Genomic DNA, 20,503 nt, shown 5'->3' on the forward strand with positions numbered 1-20,503 from the left:
TTTTTCACAGATACCTTCTTTTATTCTAGCCACAGCCCAGGAACCACGGAGAAGAGCGTTAGAGTCAGGAGGAGGAAATGTCCGTTAGAAGGTTCTGAGTTCAGGTAACACTGGCTGTTTTCACAGAGAGCGAGTCTGTAAAACCCACTGAGAACACAGTTGCATGGACTTCGCCAGGACCTCTGCACATGACAGGTGACTCCTGGCTGCCGTCAGGGGACGCGGAGGCCGGACAAGCCTGGTGAGGGCTGTGGTGGTTCCGTGCCCCCGCATCCTCGGACCAGGTGGCTGCCCTGTCCGCCTGCGTCCCCTGAGCCCGGGCCTCGGTCCCCCAGGGCCTCTTGGGCACTGAAGATGGTCTCGTAGTACTCGATCAGCAGCTCGGTGAACAGGTTCAGGGGCAGCAGGGCGCTGAGCGAGGAGGTGCCCTGCGAGGGCCAGATCAGGTTCAGCCCGAAGACGCAGGCCAGGTTGGAGCTGTTCATCTTGTTGATCATGCTCTCCTGGGACACCTGGGGGACCCGGGGGACGAGGGCCGTGAGCCTGAGGCTCCACCCTGACCCTTGGGTGTAGCACAGAGCCCTGGACTAGGAGCCACCAGCCAGTGCTGAGGCCTCGGCAGCCATCTCCGCTCCAGACTCAGTTTCCCCATTTATAAAAGGAAGGGATTGGCCTTGATGCCTCGGGAGACCCCCCGGCTCTGACCTCCTGTGATCTACCTCCCGGGGTCTCCTCAACACCCCTCCTGCTCCCCTCAACTTCAGCAGGCCCGGGAGGCCCACGCCCACCAGCATAGCGGGTCTGGGTAGGATAACCTCTGACCTCTGACCTCAGGGACAGGGTTGGTGACCTGGGGATGCCTGAGGTCAAAAGCTGAGGTTGCTTGGGAGGGAGGGAGGTGTGTGAAGCTTCCTCACTCCCGTGAGGGGCTCCCCATCTGTGCCGGCTGCCGCAGCAGCCTCAAGAGCTAGAATTCATTACACGTGGGGGAACTGAGGCAGAGAATGGCCAGGGAATGTCCAGGTCATGCGGCCAGGCTGAGGGCTGAGGGCTGAGGGCTGAGGGCGGGCCTGTTCTCTCTTTGCTTTGCTGTAAAACCCAAGCCCGGGGCCCTGGGGACCTGGACAGAGGTGTCCCCACTGCCCCTGCACTCTGCTGGCCAGAAGTGGCATCGCGAAGGTGTGACCCCAGGCCGGCAGGCGGACCCCAGCCACTCACCGTGTGCAGGAAGGCCACGAGGTAGCGGAGGACAGCGTAGTTGTGCTCCGGGAGGCTCCGCAGGATCTGGCGGCAGTGGGTGACACGCAGGCTGCTCTCCACGTCTGCAAGACAGGGGACCCCTGAGCCGGCTCGGAGGGGCTGGGCGCACGGCGCCCCCGGGAAGGCCCAGCTCTGAGGCTGACCAGCGCCACAAGGATTAGATCTTTTTTCTTCTCCTGTATAGGGAAAAGTGGCTTCTCCAAGCTTCCTCAGGCCTAGGACACAGACTGCCACCTCCACCGCGGGCCCAGTCCAATGGACAGAGCACATGGGCACTGGCCCGTAAGGTACAGCACAGGCCTGTACCTGCAGCTACTGTCAAAGATCCTAACAGCTGTCCACAGGGAGATGGGTATTGAGGCCCTCTGTGTCCCTGGGGTCAGCTTGCTTTCTTTCTTTATTGAGACAGGGTCTCGCTATGCAGTTCAGCCTGCCCCTTGAGTGCATTCTAGCCCAGGCTGGTCTCAAACTCACAGTGATCCTCCTGCCTCAGCCTCTGGAGTGCTGGGATTACAGGCGTGAGTTGCCATGCCCGGTCTTTGGATAAATCTCCCTCTGTGGGGAGTCCGGGGCCTGGTTCTTGAGAGATGGCCGTGAACCCTGTCTCTGGTCACCTGCCCTCCCCAAGGTGGGCCAGTACCACATAGCTGACAGCCCCCACTCTCTTGTCACAGGTCTGGTCTTTGTGGAATGTAGGCCCCGACCCGAGTCACCTAACTAACATGCCTGGCTCCAGGAGTAACAAGATATTCCTATCTATTATGGTTTATATCTGGATGTCCCCCAACGCCTCACGCACTCCTAGGTGGGACTTGGGGGGGACTGGATTACGGGGTGTGCTGCTCATTGCTGGACTAGCCCACTGATGCGTTTAGAGCTGAATGTGACGGTGGAGGGAGGTGGTCACCGGGGCGTGGCCTGGAGGGTCTGTCCCCCTCCTCCCTTGACCCCCCTCTGCTTCCCGTCTGCCTGCCTGCCGTGGACTGTTTCTGCCCGCGGCACCCCTCTGCCATGCCAACTACGGACTGACACCTCTATAAACTGCATCCCAGAATGCACCTCTCCACCTCTAGTGCTGCCTCAGCTGTGTGCTGATATCGAGAAGCCACCACCGAGCCACCAGCCTGTGCCATGGCCACAGGAGCCCATGCTCCATCGTGAGGCTGCGTCCCCACACAGAGCCCCTCGTGCATGACTGGGGACGCTGGGGTGGGGACTCCTGTGGGTGCCCAGGGGTGGCAGCGGCAGGACGCTGACCTGATGGGCAGCCCCCGATCTGCAGATGCCTTGCTCTATCTGTGTGAGGGCCCTGCTGTGGAGTGGGCACAGCCCCAAGGGCCCCTCTCCCACCCTGCCTGCGGGCGCCCCCCTGGACCACACCACAGCCTGACTCTGGGACAGCAGGACAGCCCTGGACACCCCCCCCCAGCCTGGGCACGCACTGGTGATGCCCATGACCCGCTCGTAGGCCTCGAAGGTGAGCAGCGGCTGGGGCAGCTCCCGCAGGAAGGTCTTCAGGATCACGGCCGGGACGTGGATGTCCCCGTAGTCGTCGAAGTTCACGGGCTTCCCTGTGCGCAGACACAGACGCGGCTGAGGCCCGGCCTGGGGACCAGCCCTCCCCTCCCGGAAACAGGGTGCTCTCTCTTTCCGGCCAGCCCCAACCCTCCCCCTCTTCCCAGGTGCCTCGGACTGGGGGGAGAGCTACTGATTCCCTCGTGGGCCGGTCCTGTCCCTAAGGAGGGTGCGAGCTCTCTGGGGTCAGAGTCCTGGCTCTCAGCGTCCCTCGGTGCCGGCCAGGAAGACGAGCGCCCCGAGGGACTGCAGTGACAGCGCCCCGAGCTCACGGGCCACCTCCCCCAGCTGCAGGGGTGGGGTGGGGGCTGCCTGATGAAGACCCCGCACAGGGAACGCCCCCCTTCAGCGTGTCAGGTACATCCCGTGTCCACCCCGTGAGTGGAGGAAGCTCAAAGGCAAAGCAGCCCTGGTCGCCTGGCCCCCACTGGCTGGGGGTCTGGGGGAGGGAAGGCCCTGTTCTGGACTGCGAGGTGGGCACCACCGGCCACCCCGGCAGCCGCCGCCCTGGGTTTTCCTGGCCGACTCACCTTGATCCAGGAGCCGCTGCACCAGGCGCACAGTCTGGGCGCTGGCCGACCTCCGGAACAGGCCTTCGGTGTGCAGGCCTGCAGGGAGGGAGCCGAGTCTCGGTGCCAGCACCCAGGGCTGGAGGAAGCTCTGCATCTTGGGGCTGGCAGCACCCCACCTCCCCTTCACTCCGCTTTTTCTCAGGCCCCTAAATCCTTCCCAGTCCCTGCCACTTCCCTCTTCCCCAGAGGAGGTGCTAAAACCAGGCCACCTAGTGACCCTCCTGCCTCAGCCTCCCAGAGTGCTGGGAACATTTTATGATCACACACGATGGCCAGGAAAATGGAGCACCAGTGGCTGGCAGCTATCTGTGTGCTGCGGCCTGGGACCCGCAGTCCCCGTGTCTGCGCACCCTGGCATCCGGGGCTCAAACTTGGCAGTCAAAGGCTGCTCCTGGGTCAGAGCCTGCTGGCCTGGCCCGGCCCGGCCCCTCCTGACCCCGCCCCCTGCTGACCGCCCTCCTGGCCTCCCCCTCATGGCCCCGCCCCCTTGGTCCCCGCCCTCCCCCTGCCCCCTCCTGGTCCCGCCCCATTCAACCTCCTTGGCCCCACCCCCTCCTGGCCCCGCCCCTCCTGGCCCCGCCCCTCTCGCCCCCAAGGCCTGAGCAGGTGAGCACGTTGGCCCTCAAAACTGGGGCCGGTGCAGCTCTCACCTTTCTCTCGCAGGTAGGTCACAGTGAGCCTCAGCACCGGGGGGATGAGCTCACCTTGATTTTTCTCTTTGAGGCTGGAGGGAGAGAAAAGGCGGGTTACACTGGGCTCCATGAACATGGGCTCCTGGTAAAGACACCCCCTGAGTAGCTGTCCAAAGGGAGAGCAGCAGCCTCGGTTCCCATGAAGCGACCAAAAGAGAGACTGAAACAAAAAACTGACGCCCCAGCATCAGAACGCCATCCTTATGCAAGTGAGGAGTGGGCAACTTCAGAGTGGGGTTTTGAGGGATAAGGAGGAGCCTACAGAAGACGAGAGAAGGCAGGCCCAGTTAGGAACGTGCTCAGAGGAGCCCCGAAGCACGAGAAGATGTGCCAAGTGGGAGCACAGCAGAGACCTCAGCTCAAAGCATACCTGATAGAGACCCGGCCTGAGGTCCAGGAAGCAGTCCAGGTTTGGGGGCACTGCACCCCGACACCTAACCAACTGGGCCACAGAGCAGGATGACAGTGTGTGACTGCTGACGGGGGAACCTGTCCCCACCTCGTGTGATCGCCTGCACGCTGACCCTGGGCAGGCCGGGGGATGCCCTCTACAGGCTGGGCACAGAGGGAACCCACACCGCAGCCAAGCGGCATGGCCAAGGCCTCCCCAGGCCCCCAACAGCGGGTCCCAGACAGAGGCCTCACCCGGCCTGGTGTCAGGTGGAGAGACCCGGTGGGCTGAGTCCTGCCTGGCCTGTGCACCCCATGAACCCCCACAAGAAAGGAGCACCTAGTTCCAAGCACAGTGGTGCACGCCTGAGATCCCAGCACTCAGGAGGCTGAGGCAGGAGGATTGCTGCAAGTTGAGGCCAGCCTGGGTTTCACTGGGAGACCCTGTCCCATGAAACAAATTAATAAAAGCCAGCACAGGACCACCTAGCACCCTCCTCAGGCAGATCAGAAAACCCAGGTCCTCTGCCCTTGGCGGGGGTGGTAAACCAGGTATGTACCTCCCGTGGCTGGGCTGGAGCCCAGGTTGGGTCTCTCCTCCCTCCAAGCTCACACAGAGGCTTGTGGGGTGCAGGGCAGCACTGTGGGGTGAGTGTGGAAGACCCCAGGGATGGGGTCGCCAGGGAGGCCTGGACCCCAACAGCCACACAGAGAGCTCGGCGGGCTGAGGGCCTGCTGTGCTCGAGTGGTACCAGGGCGGGCCAGTCTGTGGACGTCAGAACCGAGGCCCAGAGGGGAGACCTCTGCACCTGCAGCCGCACGGCCTGGGCCGGCGGTGGCTGTTGGTGTCACTGAGAGCTCTACGAGGTTCGCCACCACTGGCCTCGGGCCACACGTGCTCTGTGGTCACCTATTCTGGTCACAGGGGTCCGGCTCCAGCAACAATGCTAATCCACAGGTGAGGGTGGCACCTGGTGACTGGCACACCTCCCACTGTGGCCATACGCATGGGTCCAGGGACACTGGAGCCATCATATGCACGGCACAATGGTTCCAGCGCATCAGAGGCAATTCAGGGACAGTCCCGGGCCGGGGACACAAGACCAAGACCTGCACGTCCCCAGCACACACAAAAGAACGAAGCCAGACCCTACTGCAGGTGCAGAGACCCACTCAGATGGGAGGATTAACCCCGACAGATAGCAGCAAGGACAGCCACAAGCCACAGATCAGGAGAAAACACGGCAAACCGTACCTTATAAGGACCAAGTGCCCAGGCTACAGAGAACACAACTAACCACAAAGAGGCAAAGAGCACAAATAAACAACGGGCAGAGGGTCCAGATATACAAACAGCCACGAGCACAGGAAAAGATGCTCGACGCTGTTATCCCAGAGGGGAACACAAATCAAAATGCCAATAAACTACCATCCCCCCACCACACCCAGAATAAAGAAGAGAAATAACAACCAGTGTTGGTGACGACTTGGGGAAACGGGTGCACTTATGTACCCAGGTGGGAATGCACCACGGGAAGCCACGTGGCAGATCCTCCAGGGTTCACTCAGAGTTGCCATGGAGCCTAGCAGCCCGCATCCAGCATGCACCCAAGAAGAGGGAACAGGTGCACACAAAGCCTGGTGTGTGAATGTTCATGCCACTGTTGTTCGTAATTATGAGACAGTGGACCCAGCTGTGCCCTCATGAACTGACTAGTGCATAAATGGAGTCTGGTCCGTGCACATGCCAGGATGGGTTCAGCCACGTGGCAGGCGCACTTTGAAAATACGATGCCAGCAAAAGAACAAGGCCTGACATGGCCAGGGATGTGAGACTCCAGCCTCAGAAGGCCTAGAATAGGCCGGACTGGGGGCGCGGAGGAGACTGATGTTCTTTTTTTTTTTTTTTTTTTTTTTGTCTTTTTCCTTTTTATCGGTACCAGGGATCGAACCCACGACTGCCTGCTTGCAAGGCAGGCGCTTATGCCGCTGAGCTAAACCCCCAGCCCCGAGACTGATGTTCATCAGAGGCTGCTAGTAGACTTGGATTTCTTCAGGGGTGATGGGAATGTGCCGGAGGGAGGTGATGGTGGCACCGGTCTGCGAGGGCATGAAAATCACAGCATTGCACGTATAGATAGGAAGAGAGGAAAAACAGTCCCAGGCCGCACAGGGCCTGGTCCTATTGTGGGAGGATCTCCAGGTGGTCACTGAATGCTTCCCTGTGCCTCCCGGTTGGGATGATGCAGCGTGTGTGTGTGTGTGTGTGTGTGTGTGTGTGTGTGTGTGTGATGCTGGCACACCAGGAGCAGCACACATCCTGCTGGAGGAGGCGTGGGGAAGGACACAGGAGAGCCAGGTGCAGGACCAGCTCCTGCCATCTGCATGTGCTGTGATTGGTCCCAGACCCTGCGAGGTGGGGAGGACGGGGCCTCACCTCCAGTTACAGAGAGAGGAAGGGGGCTGAGGGGGCAGTGACCAGCGGGTCTTCCGGAAGCTGGAAAGTACCAGAGCTGGGGCGTCACCTACCCGCTATGCTAAGGAGGCTCCATCGCTTTGTGGGACCCCTCAGCTGCCCCAGGGGACAAGGCTGCCCGTGGGGACGGACGGCAGGTGAGGCCCCTTGTGTCTCTGTCCTGCACGCACCCAGGCCGTTTGCTCGCTCCAAGGCGGTTGTGCTCTGTCGGGCACCTTTGGACTTGGCTCAGCAAATTAACATTTGTGAATAGGGCTCGGCTATGAATCTTAATGACCTTCACTCATTCCCAGTCCAAACAAATTACAGATCGGGCGCTTTATTTAATATGCTTATTGCCATTTTATTACAGTCATTGGCAACGAAACGGCATAAAATATTAATTTAAAGAGGCGATCACACAGATTCCCTCTCAAAGTGGCGCACACAGATTGTGTCTCAGCCGTTACCCGAGGCTTCCCATCCTCCAGAACGAGATAACGAACTAGGTTTGTTTCAGTTTATTTTTTCGGTGCTGAGCGTGGAATCCTGGGGCTGGGTTCTCAGCACCCAACTGGGTTTTGGTTTATTCTATTTTTTTGCAATACTAGGCATGAAACCCAGAGTCTTCCTACTGGGCTACGTCCCTGGCCATCTCCAGTCTTTACTTTTGACCCAGGGTCTCACTAAGTCCCTGGGTAGCCTGGGCTGGGCTGGAAAGTGTGATCCTCTTGCCTCAGCCTCCCCAAGTGCAGAGATTACAGGCGCTGGCCGCCAATCGGCTCCAGCTCTGTTGGTTTAGTGAGCTGGTTTTGCAGAGGCGCAGGTGGCCCTAGACAGGAATGGACTGCAGCTTGGCAGTGGTGACCGCAGGAGCCCTGGGGGCAGTGCACAGTGCGAGACCCGCGGTGTCCCCATGGGAGGATGACACAAATGACCGGCCGGCCTGGAGGGGGAGGCACAACCTCTGCCTACAGTGGTCACCAGGCCAGTGGTCATTGGGTCCAGGTCTTTGGGCTTGTCGGGTTAGGGTTAGGTTTCCCTGTACCGTGTCAAGCTGGGCCGCTGGTGACCACGGACGTCCCGGACACAGGCAGGTCCCTGTTTGAGGGACGGGGCGGCTGCCGGGCTCACTTACTATTGCAGACTGACGCCGAACTGCTGTGTGGGCAGCGGTGGCCGCGGTGGTGGCGTCTTGGCAGGAGGGGGCCGCCGGCCATGGTGCAGGCCTCGGAGCTTCTCGTCATACCTGGGACAGGACAAAGGTGAGGTCACAACCTGGAGGACACCAGGCCATGGGGCAACCTTCACTGCCACACGCTGATCGGTCGCTTCCGGACGGCCATCCTGGGGGAGGGGGAAATCTCTCTCATACACACACACATGTACACACATGAACTCCTATACACCCTTGAACGCCCCACTGTCTCGGGGCCATGCAGAAGGCCAGGAAGTGCAGCCCAACCAGCGCAAATGGAGCAGGTGGGGAAACTGAGGTTTAGCTGGTTCTGGGCCCCAGCCCCTGCTCAGGAGCTGGGACCCCGCCCTGATTCCAATCCTCCCCTCAGCCTTGGTCCCCTGCACCCGCTGGGCTTTGGGGTTAAGTACCACCTCGAAGCTTCCACCACAGGTTGGATTAGTGACCCTGATGCCCGAGCCTAGTCCCTCCTGACCCACAGGACCTGTGCCCTCAGTGTCACCCCAGCCTGTCCTTCCACCATCACTTTCATAGGCAAGAGGGCCTGAGCCTGGCCCTGGTCACCAGATCTGATCGTTCCCACTGGAAAGTCCCCAAACACACTCAGCCCCAGGTGACTGGGGTGCAGCCTGGGAGTGTACGGGGGTCCACGGATCTCCTTGTCACCCCCAGGGCCTTAGGGTCCAGCTCCCATTCCTCAAGGATGCCTGCCCCTGCCTGAGATGCTCTGCTTAGTCTCACGCCTGCCCACGTCCATGGAAACCACCCTCCTGGCCTCCTGACCCGGCCAGTGGTCCCTCCCTACCTCCCTTCCTTCCTTCCTTCCTTTCTCTCTCTCTCTCTCTGTTTCTTTCTTTTTTTCTCTCTTTGTCTTTTTGAGACAGGGTCTCGCTGTGCAGTTCAGGCTGGCCTCGAGCTCACTTTGTAGCCCAGGCTGGTCTCAAACTCAAAAAGACCCTCCTGCCTCAGCCTCTGAACTGCTGGGATTAAGGAGTGAGCCACCACACCCGGCTCTAGTGGGCCCTTTCAAATGTACTTCAGGACTCGCCTCTTCCCGGAAGACTTGCAGGATTTCCTCTACACCCCGGTGCCCTCCCCATCTGGGTGGACGGCCCCCTGTGGCCCTGACTTGTGGACCCCGCTTCCTGCACTTCCGCATCCTCATCATGTCGCGCGGCCTCCAGAGGGGGCGCCACCCACATCGGGCTCAGAGCCCTGCGCCCTCCAGCAGGGAGGCAAGGGGGGGAGGGGTGGCAGAGACCCAGGAACTGACCCCCGCCCTGCTGTGTGGCCAGGACCCCGCCCCGCCCAGCTGCCCCTCCTAGACCCCCGCATTCAGGTGACAGTAAAGAGCCTGAGACGCGGGAGGGCTGCTTCCCGGGACCCCGCGACGCCCGGGAACATTTCCCTGCACACGAGGTGTGACCCACGGGCCTGCGAGCTCCCCTCCTGCTGGCAAGCAGAACCTGAAACAGAGCCAGGAAGCCGCGAGGAAAACTGTGCCGCCCGCACGCGGCCTTGGCCCGTGGCACCCGTGGGGGCGCTGAGACCTCGGGTCCCAGAGTGGAGGCAGGAAGGGCCCGGCGCAGGGCTGCAGGTGGGGCCTCAGCCAGACAGGGTTGTGTCTAGGGACGCTGCGTGGGTGAGGAACTCCGTGGGTGGGGGAAACCGCGTGCCTGGGGGACACTCACAGGTGGGGGAACACTCGTGGGCCTGAGGACACCTGTGGGTGGGGGACACTCCTCGGGTCTAGAGATACTGGTAAGAGTCACCATGTGGGTAGGTATACGCGTGGGTGGGGACAACGCGTGGATCTGGGGACATGCATAGGAGAGGGACACTCCGTGGGCAGAGGACACTCGTGGGCGGGAACCACCGTGTGGGTGGGGGCGCTGCGTGGGGAGGCACTCGTGGGCGGGGACACTCACCGCAGCACCTCCTGGGGGACAGGCAGCTGGTCGCACTGCAGGTGCTCGCGGAGCTCGCTGAGGTAGCTGAAGTAGGTGACCTTCTTCCCGAACTTGTGGCTGAGAAAGCGGAGCCGGAGGAGGAGGGTGAGGGCGGCAGAGGCGGGCCGGGGCTCTGGGGGGCCAAGCGGGCGCTTCCCGTTTTTCACGGTGAGAAAATGGGGCAGAAGGCAGCGGCGGGGCCGCAGACGCCGGAGCCGCGCACCGCGTGCAGGTGAACAGCCGCTGCGGGCGGCGGGAGGACCCGCACGGATCCCGGAGGCGCGAGCACAGGAAACGCGCTCCGCGTGGGGACCCGAGAAGGTCGGGCAGCTGCAGTGGCCGAGGTGCTGCCTGCCCCTGCCACGTTCCTGTCCACGTCTGACCATGTCCCCCAGGAAGCCAGACGGCGGACGAGCCTGGGCCCCACCAGCAGCTCCAGCCTCGACCCTCCCCCTGCCGAGGTCAGGGTCCCCTCCGGAAAGGGGGACAGGGGCTGTCCCCCCGGGGCAGACGAGGGACAAAGTGCAAGCGCTTGCAGGACCCAGTCACTCCCTCTGGTGACAAGGCCCCGTGTGAGCGCGGTGCGGTTCCCTGCGCGGCGCACTCGCTGCGGCTTGATTGCACTGAGCTGCGGAGCAGCGCAGCCTCCGCTGCACGGCGCCAGGCGCAGCCACGCACTCTGCAAAACCACGCACACTCTGTCGCTGTTGGAATAACCTGCGAGTGTTGCGGTAAGTATTCGCGAGTTCTAAATGCTTTATGTGCTGTGAAATTAAAACGATCCAATTCACCATCGGAAAAAACCCCAGAGCCCACCCGGCCGGGGACACAGCTCTGCGCCCAGCGCCTGCGTGGCAGAGGTGCGGTCAGGAGCTCGATCCCCGGTATCCAAACAAAACTCCTCAAAATATCAGCCGCCCAAGATGGAGACGTCAGTTACGGCAAATGAGAGAAAAACTCAGCTCAGCCCAGCGTGGGCCCCCGCGATGGCTCAGGTCCTGCGCAGGCTGCCAGGGGATCCCCACCTCCGTCTACCTCAGACCCCGGGGAGGCAGAGTCGCGTGCACCGGCGCCCCCTAGTGTCCAGGCCAGCAGGCTCCATCTTGTGAGTCAGCGGCGTTGCTGCTCTGAGCTTGGCACCCCCCCCTCTCTGCCCGCAGCCCCTCTGGTCCAGCCAGGGAAGCCCTGTATCCCCCCCCCCCCCCCCCGCTGAAGTCCTTATCTCAGCCACATCTGCAGACTCCCTGCTGCCATGAAAGGTGACACAGTCTCAGGCTCTGGGGACTCTGCGTGGACACAGCTGGGGCCATCATCTCCCACTGACCACACCACGGGGAAGGGCTGAAGACCTGGAGGGCCAAGTCAGTGGAAATCCCGAGGGTTGGCATGGTGGCAGACACAGGGATACAGGGATGGGGTGGGACCACGGCTCAGCCCTCAGGAAGGGGCTGCCAGGCGGTGGTAGGTGGTGCAGGTGCCAAATGGCCAGAGTTGTCCCTGTGCTGGGGGAGGACAGGTGCGGGTGTGGCCCCGGCACTGTGAGCTCCCCCGGAAGCCTCATCTGTATGTGGGGTGTAACACCCACCTCCCAGGGTGGCTTGGAGATTCAGAAGCCACGGAGGTCAGTGCCACAGGCCTTAGAGCCACCGATGGTGGCTTTTAGAGGCAACAGGACCAGAGGGCACATAGGGAAGAAGCAGAGGCCTGCGAGGGCCACGAGTGTCCAGGAAGGGGGACCTCGAGGGACACACCGGTCCATGGAGTGGCTTGGGTCAAGCACTTTGTCCCAGAGACGGGAAGGTGATGGATGCACGGCCTCACAGGGGCCACCGCTTCACCCACGTGTCCTAACACCCCTGAGCACACTTGGGCCCTCCTGGACTGAGCCTGTCCTGGGCTGGGCCAGGCCACCAGGCAGGAACCTGGTCTGCAGGTCTGGACACGGCCCCTCAGCCAGGTTGCCCATCACTCCACGCCTGCCACCTGGCCCTGTGAAGTTTGTGGCGACATGTGTGGCCCTGCCCAGCTCCCAAGCCCCTGAGCTCCTGGAGCATTGGCCTTGCACCCTGGGCGCAGGCCATACCCTGCGGCATTGGGCTGTCATTGTCCGACCTCACTGGGGACAGAAACTGTCACTGAGGTCAGCGTGTAGCCCTAGGTCTACAGGACTGGCTGCAAGGAAATCCTAGACTGTAATCCCACCACTTGGGAGGCTGAGGCAGGAGGATCGTTGCAAGTTCAAGACCAGCCCTGGGCTACAAAAAGAGCTCAAGGCCAGCCTGAACCACATAGTGAGACGCTGGGAACAGTATTATTGCAGGCCATGGTCCCGCTGGGAACACCCAGCACCCAACATTTAGGAAAAGCACCATGCAAGTTCCACATCCTTTGAGTGAATCACAGAATCATTGGGAATGCTCAGGGCACCCCAACATAGCTGAAGAATGTGGGGTTCTCATCACAGGAGGCAGAGGGTCAGGGCACACGAGCTGGCCATCCTGGGACTCGGTGCAGTCCCCAGGGGGTGGCCAGGGCGACCCCTCCACAGACACCCCAGAGACAGTGGAGCATGACCCAGCCTTTGCGGGTCCTTACGGAGACACATACCTGATGAGGGGCCGGAAGAGGTTCCACAGGACCTTGATGAAGCTGGTGGGGTGCACCACGTACAGCGCCTTCAGGTTCTTCTTGTACCTGTGGAGGGAACCGCAGGCTGCCTTGGGTCTCGATAAGATCCGGGTAGGGATGCCAGAAAAAAGAACCACAGGAGGGTATCGGGGGCGGTGACATCGCTGGCGCAAAGGCCAGTGATGGCGTGCTACACAAGGGACTTCGGGTGGTGGGGGGACATGAGGCTTCTAAGCTGCCTGCATCCCCACTGCGACCCCCTTCTGGACACTTAGGGCAAGGCCAGCAGACACAGCAAGGAAGGCAGGTGTCCAGCTGGGGTGGGAGCTGGGCATTGGTGTGCAGGGACTCTGGAGGTCACGCTTCAGGCTGGGCCAAGGGTGCAGAGGAATGGGCACAGGATTCTGTACACCCTGCTGCTGGCTCGTCTGATGCCCCCGAGCTGGATGTGGTCAGGGGACAGGACAGGAGCTGCTGGGAGGGGCCTGAGCCCAGAGAGGGACAGGAGGGTGTTGGAGCGAGGCAGCGGTGTAGACTTGGGGACAGAGTGGGATGGCGGTGTAGACCAAGGATCCTGGAGAAAGGGCTGAGTGCTGAGCTGGTGGAAGAGAGAAAGGAGCCAGGACGCCAAGGTGGGGAACAGGGCTAGCGCAGAGCGGGCACGTCCCTAGGGCCCAGGAGCCAGCTCTTGGGGTGAACGAGCAACCTGAATGACAAAGGCTTTGGGCAGACCATCGGCTCGCAGTGGACAGGAGGGCACGTGTCCACACCACCACAAAGGAGCGACGCGGAGGAAGCCCTGCTGCCGTGGACACCCCGCTCTGCCTGCTGCCGTTGGGCAGCCGTCTCAGTGATAACCAAGTCCGGGCTGTGGAGCTTAAAGCTGGCACCTGAGGCTGAGGCGGGCAGGTGCCCTGTGGGTCCAGTGCCCCCTGCTAGGAAGTCTTTCCTCGGGAGCTTTCCCTGCAGGGCTGGGGGTGAGGACTTTAGAGCTGTCCACGGGTACCGCGTCCACCCTTGGAGGCTGTGGTCTGTGCCAGGTGCCACCCAGGCCAGGGTCAGCACCTCCAGGAGGGGTGAGTGGATCTGTCCTTCACAGGAATCAGCTGGCAGGAGATGGGGGGCAGGAGAGGCAGCAGCGGACAGCAGGAAAGCAGGCAGGGGAGCCTCTCCAGGTGAGCCCCATCTAACCCCAGAGCTGTGCACGCCTCTGGCAATGCGGAACTCACTGCCTCACAGGCGTCTACTGAAGACCAAGCCAGGGCCTTCCTCCCACTGCTCTCTGGCCCCCTCCGGCCCAGGTCAAATGACCACTGCTAGAAGTCACCACCTCATGTCTCCCCGCCTGGAGGGCAGCCATGCTGGACCAGGGTGACCACCAGGCTGGTGACCTTTGGTTGTGCCCGTTTGTAAATCACTGCCCTGAACCCCAGGGGCTTCTGCTGCCCTACACGGGGCCTCCCCGTGCCAGCCACCCCTCAGCCCCAGCTCCAGCCACGACCCTGCGAGTCCCACAGCCCTGGGACGCACTTCCGGTCGAACTCCTTGTACGCGCTCTGCAGCCAGCTCAGGGAGGGCTTGTTGCGGCTGTTGAGGCCGTAGTGGAAGTAGACGATGCTGTAATCGTGTTCCACGTGCTGGTCCAGCGTGAACTTCAGGTACCTGTGCAAAGAGCCGCATGTGTCACGGAAATCCCCGTGTCCCCTGGCAGGAGCCACCCACGGTCACATCCAGGGCCACCCACCGACTCTGCCCGCCAGGGACCGAGCTGCTTGCCCTTTGCCAGATGAGATCTGAGGCTTGGAGGTGTTTGGTCCCTTCCTAAGGGGTCACAGCCACGCGGAGGACATGGCAGGGTAAAGTGCGACCCCTCCCCCAGATGCCCACGCCACGGCCTGGACCCTGGGGAGTGGTCTTGTTTATAAGAAGTCTCTACAGGTGTCGGTGGGCTGAAGCCCTCGGGAGGGCCGACCCTGGACTGACCAGGAGACTAAAGCAGCCACAGGTGTCTGCACCGGACAGGCCCGAAGGAGGGATTCATAGGGACAGTGATGTGGCCCCAGCCCGGGAAGGACAGGGTTTACAGACACACTGGAGGCTGGAGGAGACAGGGGACAGGTCCAGCTGGACAGAATGCGTCAACAAGACAGGCTGACTTGAACCCTGGCCACCTGCTTCTTCCGTTGTGAATGGCGCCCACAGGTGACTCTAAAGGAGCCGACCAATGCCTGCATCTGTGACTCCAGAAACCTCCAGCCCAAAGCTGCCCGCAGGGACCACCTCTGACCCGCCTGCCTCCACCACCCAGACGTGCCTGGACCCCTGTTGTGCTGGCCCGAAGCCTGATGGCTTGAAAAGTGGACACCGGAGCTTTGGGTCTTCACATGGTCACCTGTGGATGCCAGGGCCAGTGGGCACAAACTAGGAGCCTCAGCCGGCCAGGCTGGCAGCCAGGGCACAGGTGTTGCACGCTTTGCTGACTGTGCCAGCACCCATGTGAGTGGCCACTGGTGCCAGGGGAAGTGACTGGGTGGCTGCCTCTGACAGCAGCAGGGCCAGCAGCATGGGATGGGAGGAAGATGGTGATGGGACCCTGGCCAGGCAGGAGGCAGGGGAGTACGGGGAAGAGGAGGAGGAGGAGGAGAAAGAAGAAGAGGAGGAGGAGGAGGAGAAAGCTGGAGACCAGGCAGGCTCCTAGGCCCGAGGCCTGCAGCAGAGCCCAGGATGGTGGACCCAGAGCCACCAGGCTGGAGAAAGCTGGGTCCTGCTGGGGCATCCAGTGGTCTGACAGTCATGTGTCCCCACTTGGGGACCCATCTTCAATCTACGTGGCAGTAGCCTTCGCCCCCGAATTCCCACTGTGCTCCCACTGCTGAGCACAGAGCAGGGAGATGGAGAAGCCGGGGTGCGGGGTGCGTGCATGGAGGGCCAGGCACAGGAAGGGGACCCAGCCTTGGGGGACAGGCGGGCACTGGGCTTGCCCTTCTCTGAGGGGTCCTGCTGGGGCCACTGTGACTGAGGTCACAGGAAAGGGGTGCTGGGCAGGTACCTGGGCAGGGTGCCCCACCCCCAACACCCGGGAGCTTGTGGCTGCCCATGGCACTAGACCTGCCCAGCCAGGACCTCTGCGTGACCTCAGTGACGTCACCCCCCAAATATTTCATGACTTCACTGCCCAACTATCCACAACGCCCCTCCCATAGGCTGCGCTCCAGTGATCAAGAGAGGACACTGACTGGGCCTGGACACTGGGTACCAAGTGGCCCCGAGCTGTACAGGAAGAGGCGTGGGGGTGGAGATGGACTGCAGCAGGACCTGGTGGCCTCCCAGCGAGACCTGGGGGCTTCGAGGCCAAGCCCAGGAGGTCTGCGGGTCGGGTCCAGAGCGGAGCGGGTCTGGGTGGGGACATTAAGCCAATCGGTGGCCACAGAGGCCCTGCTGCCCCCCACAAGGGCCTGCACGGCCCCTCACTGTGCCAACAGTGGGTGCGCGGAGGGTGAAGACACCCTGTGGCCATCGCCACATCCTGCCATCTCTATCTCGGGGTCATTTCCTGGCCATCGGGCACCTAATAAACATCCAGGGCAAGGACAACCGTGGTGGTGCCTGCAGGCCCCTGTTCACCCTGCCTAGAGCTGTGTGAGGTGACCCTGGGGGAGACTGGGCCTTGGACAGGTGACTGCAGGAGAGGCTGGGTCCTGTGGCTCAGGAGGGAGGACACACAGAGATTGTGCCGAGCAGACAAGGACACAGAGAAGGGGAGAGGAGGAAGGACCTGCTCTGCAACCCTGGACAGCCGATCTCTATGCGGCCAGCTGCCTGCTGTGTCTTTGGATGTGGTGGCCACAGGACCCTTGCATGGCTCCCGAAGGTGTCCCAGGGAGGCTTTGAAGGAGCAGCACGGTGTATTCTTTGGCTATGGGCTGTGGAGGGCTGGCCTCCCTGCCCAGGACTGGGGGCAGGACTGTCCCCAGCTTCCGAGAGAGGACACTCACTGCTGAAGAGAGACTGGTCAAGCTCAACATTGTACCCGTGGCACAGAAGCCCTGGGGACCCTGAGAGACTCAGCTCTCAAAAGCAGCAAAGGAAACTCAGGGCAGAGATGCTGTGGGGGTAGTGTGACCTGGTAGGTGGGGCAGGGACAGGCCCAGGGACTGGGTGGGGGAGGACTCACTCCAGCAGGCGCTGGTGATTGAGCTCGTGAGAGGGTGGCATCCGGCAGCAGCTGAAGGTGACCACGCGTCTCCCGTAGCAGTCCTCCCCTGCGGGACAGACACAGGCCTGAACCACCACCGCCCTGGCAACCCCTAGGCACACAGGAGGCCCCGGAGGGATGCCAGCAGCGGGGCGTGGTGTGACCCCAACACCCAGGAAGGCTGAGGCAGGAGGAGCCCACATTGGAGCCCAGCCCAGACAATTTAGGAAGTCCTTGTCACAAGAAAAAGAAAAGGGCCAGCGACTTAGCTCCATGCAAAGGCCCTGGTCCTGGGGAAAAATAAAAAACAAAACAAAACAGAAAAGCGTTTGCAGGGCACAGCTGACCTGTGGGGTGGAAGCATCTCCCATTTCACTGAGGGAAACTGAGGCCCGCAAAACCCCTGGGAGGCCGCTGTGCCAGGCCACACCTCGGCTGAGGGCACCTGGGATTTGAATCTAGACAATCTGACCTCAAAGGCTAGGGTCTGGGCGCCCTGCCACCTCCTCGGATGCCAGCCTGGAGGAAGCCGGGGCCCTCCTGTAAGTCCCAACTCTGTCACACAGGAGAGGCCCTGTGCCATGGTGTGCCCTCCCCTGAGTCTGCAGGAGCCACCCTGCCTAGATCCTCCAGTCCAGACTTGTGGCCCCAGAACTCCCTGACAGTCAAACATCTGTTATTTTGGGGTTCTTGAGGAAGGTCTCACTAGGTAGCCCAGGCTGACCTCAAACTCACAGTGATCCTCCTGCCTCAGCCTCTCCGGTGCTGGGATTACAGATGTGTCCCACCACGCCCAGCTCCTACATCTGCTGTTTTAAGCTCCTTGGTTCATGGCACTTTGTCTGGTGGCCCCTTCCTGCCTGCCAGCCAGGAGCCATGAAGTAAGTGGTCACCCACGGAATCTCCCAGACACAGGGTCTGGGGTCCCCGGCACTGCCACCATCAGCGGCTGCCTCCCCGTGTCCCGAGCTGCCTGCTCACTGGGCCATGTGCCCGCCCTCCTCTGTCCTTCCCCCTGTAGTCCACTTCCTTCTGGGCCACTGGGGGCCATCCCCTCTCCCGCCCCAGGCCTCCCCCACCCTGCCTGACCCCCAACTCCTTCCTGCTCCTCCCTGCGACCCATTCAGTCCGGCACAGTGGGTCCGACTGCCATCGATTACAGGAAGCTTAGCAGCACCCTGGGGTGAACAGGGCCTCCGCCTAGAAAGGACTGGGACCATCCAGGGGTAAAGTATTTACATCAGTCCTCGAAATGACAGCACCATTCCCACCCAAGGCTCTGAAAACAGTGTACTCAGCAACATGGGTGTGAGTGCTCCAGGGCCCCCGCCTGCCATCGTCCAGGGGGACAATGTTATTTAGGACATGAAGCTTATTCTGCAGGAGGCCGGAGCCACGCTGCTGTCTGGAACCCACAGGAGTTTTGGTTCCAAGGACAGACGCCATCCCTCTCCCCGGCTCCTTCCATGCTGGTCACTTCCACTCTGCCCGTCCAGCACCATGAAAAGGTCTTGTGCCATCCGTTGCCAGCCCGGGAAACAATCAGACTCCAAAACCCAACAGCAACATAGCAAATAAGAGCGTGAAAAAAGGGCCTGGGGATTTAGCTCAGCAGGCATAAGGGCCTGCCTTGCAAGCAGGCGGTCGTGAGTTTGATCCCTGGTACCGGTAAAAAGGAAAAAGACAAAAAAAAGAGCGTGAAAAAAATGTTCAGCATCTCCGGAGGTTAGAGGAATGCAAATGAAATGGCACCAAGATCCCATCTGGCTGCAGAGAGGAAGGGCGGTCACCAAGGAATCCAGGATAACAAATGCCGTCCAGGCTGCAGGGAAAAAAGAATCCTCCCCTCTCCACGGTTGGCGGTTGGCTGGAATGTAAACCAGCAGGACCACTCTGCAAATCAGCAGGGAGAGCCCTCAAAAACCTGAAACTACACCTTCCATTCCATTCCCAGCCATGCCCCTTTTAGGGATTTTCTTGAAAGAGCTAAAAGCCTTCCTAGCACAGTGATGCAAGCACACCAACGGTTACCACAGCTCCACTCATGGTAGCTAAGTCTCGGAAGTGGCCTCCATGTCCATGCACAGATGGACGGACGCAGACAGTGTGTTTACACACAGTGGAGCTCTCCTCTGCGGTGAAGAAGGACGAACTTGAGCTGTCTCTAGGAAAGGCGATGCACCTGGAGACCATGGCGTTAAGTGAAGCAAATCCAGCTCACAAGAAACCCAGAACATACATAAAGAGCAAAATAAAAAATACAGGAACACAATAGGAAGGAGAGAGGGCTGGAGATACAGCTCACAGAGCCTGCTGGGCAAGCACGAGGTTGTGAGTTCGATCACAGTACTAAAAAGAAAAAAAAATGGAAGTAGAGAGATCTTTTTCAAATGCAAGGGGGAACAAGAGACAGGAAGAGAGGAAGGAAGGAAGGGAAAAAGGATTAAAAAGAGAACTGAAAAAAAAATTAGAAATCGATCTTTTGGAAATGGGAAGAGAAGTAAGGATTGGAGCAGGCAGAGATGGGAAGGGAAGGGACAAGAAACAAATTAAGCGTGTCACACCCGCGGGCCAGTTCTCCACAAGGAATACAGACATTATGGCCTGCAAATATGGACCCATAGAAATGACAGTTCAGCCAGGCACACCTGTAAGCCCAGCACTCAGGAGGCTGAGGCAGGAGAACTGCTTTGCACTCAAGGCCAGCCTCGGCTACACAGCTAGACCCTGTCTAAAAATAAAAATGAAAACGCACACTCACTGTGCAGGTCAGGTTTATTGTCATACCTTTAACAACTGCAAAAGCATAATACCTTTCACACTTGCGTTGGTGGACAATTCTGTGTTCAGGAGGACAAGAACCTAGAACACATCTCCGGAAGGAGTCCTGTACCTCCCCAGAACCTGGTAACCCATTTTGGCAAAGCCAGCCAGGAGGTTATTTGTTCAGCCCAATCAGCACTATCCTCCAAGGCAGAACAAACATACTCCCCCAGTACGTAGGGCTCACAGCTACATGAAGACGGAAGCCCTCACACCCTCAGCAGCCCGAAAAGAATTACAGGGAATTCCGTCCCTCAGGGAGCAACGAGGCTGGAGATCAGGCAGCGGCAAAACTGGCCGAGCGAGGGGGTGGGACTATCAATGAGAGGATCCAGGACGTGAAAGCAAAAGCGCTGGGCTGGGGACCAATCAGAGAGTGCTATCTTCAATTCTTCTCACGAGAATGCAAGCAGGCTTTTGATTGGACCTTAGCTTGCCTCCTGGGAGATAAAGATGGCTGCCATCGGGTCTCGCGCACTGTGGTCTCTTCTGCAGGGACTGTGATCGAGAACCTCAAGGAGACTTAAAAACATGTGGGTTGTAGCTGTAGATATTTACCCTATTAGAAGCTTAAAACAGACTATCTTAAAGTATCTGCTCAAATATTTAAATGAAGATTAACAGAATGAACATACCTTTTTTTTTTTTTTTGTCTTTTTCTTTTTTATCGGTACCGGGGATCGAACTCACGACTGCCTGCTGGCAAGGCAGGCGCTTATGCCGCTGAGCTAAATCCCCAGTCCCCGAACATACTTTTAATAGCTCA

The 20,503-nt window shown here is 60.3% G+C and overlaps 1 protein-coding gene across 1 annotated transcript in view; it reads right to left on the reverse strand.

Moving 5' to 3' along the window:
* The window catches only part of Arhgap8 (Rho GTPase activating protein 8), a 37,495-nt gene continuing 16,992 nt past the window's right edge, over positions 1 to 20,503 (reverse strand). The window contains exons 3-12 of the mRNA XM_063243890.1: positions 16,894 to 16,981; positions 14,250 to 14,381; positions 12,699 to 12,785; positions 10,071 to 10,169; positions 8,083 to 8,193; positions 4,058 to 4,131; positions 3,366 to 3,443; positions 2,703 to 2,831; positions 1,219 to 1,322; positions 1 to 512 (exon numbers count right to left, since the gene is read on the reverse strand). Of these exons, the coding sequence (XP_063099960.1) occupies positions 213 to 512; positions 1,219 to 1,322; positions 2,703 to 2,831; positions 3,366 to 3,443; positions 4,058 to 4,131; positions 8,083 to 8,193; positions 10,071 to 10,169; positions 12,699 to 12,785; positions 14,250 to 14,381; positions 16,894 to 16,981 (1,202 nt within the window). The 3' untranslated portion in view covers positions 1 to 212. The remainder of the gene's footprint in view (positions 513 to 1,218; positions 1,323 to 2,702; positions 2,832 to 3,365; positions 3,444 to 4,057; positions 4,132 to 8,082; positions 8,194 to 10,070; positions 10,170 to 12,698; positions 12,786 to 14,249; positions 14,382 to 16,893; positions 16,982 to 20,503) is intronic.

Source organism: Cavia porcellus, unplaced genomic scaffold, assembly GCF_034190915.1.
Source record: "Cavia porcellus strain 051 isolate PalLab524CR breed Dunkin Hartley unplaced genomic scaffold, mCavPor4.1 scaffold_40, whole genome shotgun sequence".
Taxonomy (NCBI): Eukaryota; Metazoa; Chordata; class Mammalia; order Rodentia; family Caviidae; genus Cavia; species Cavia porcellus.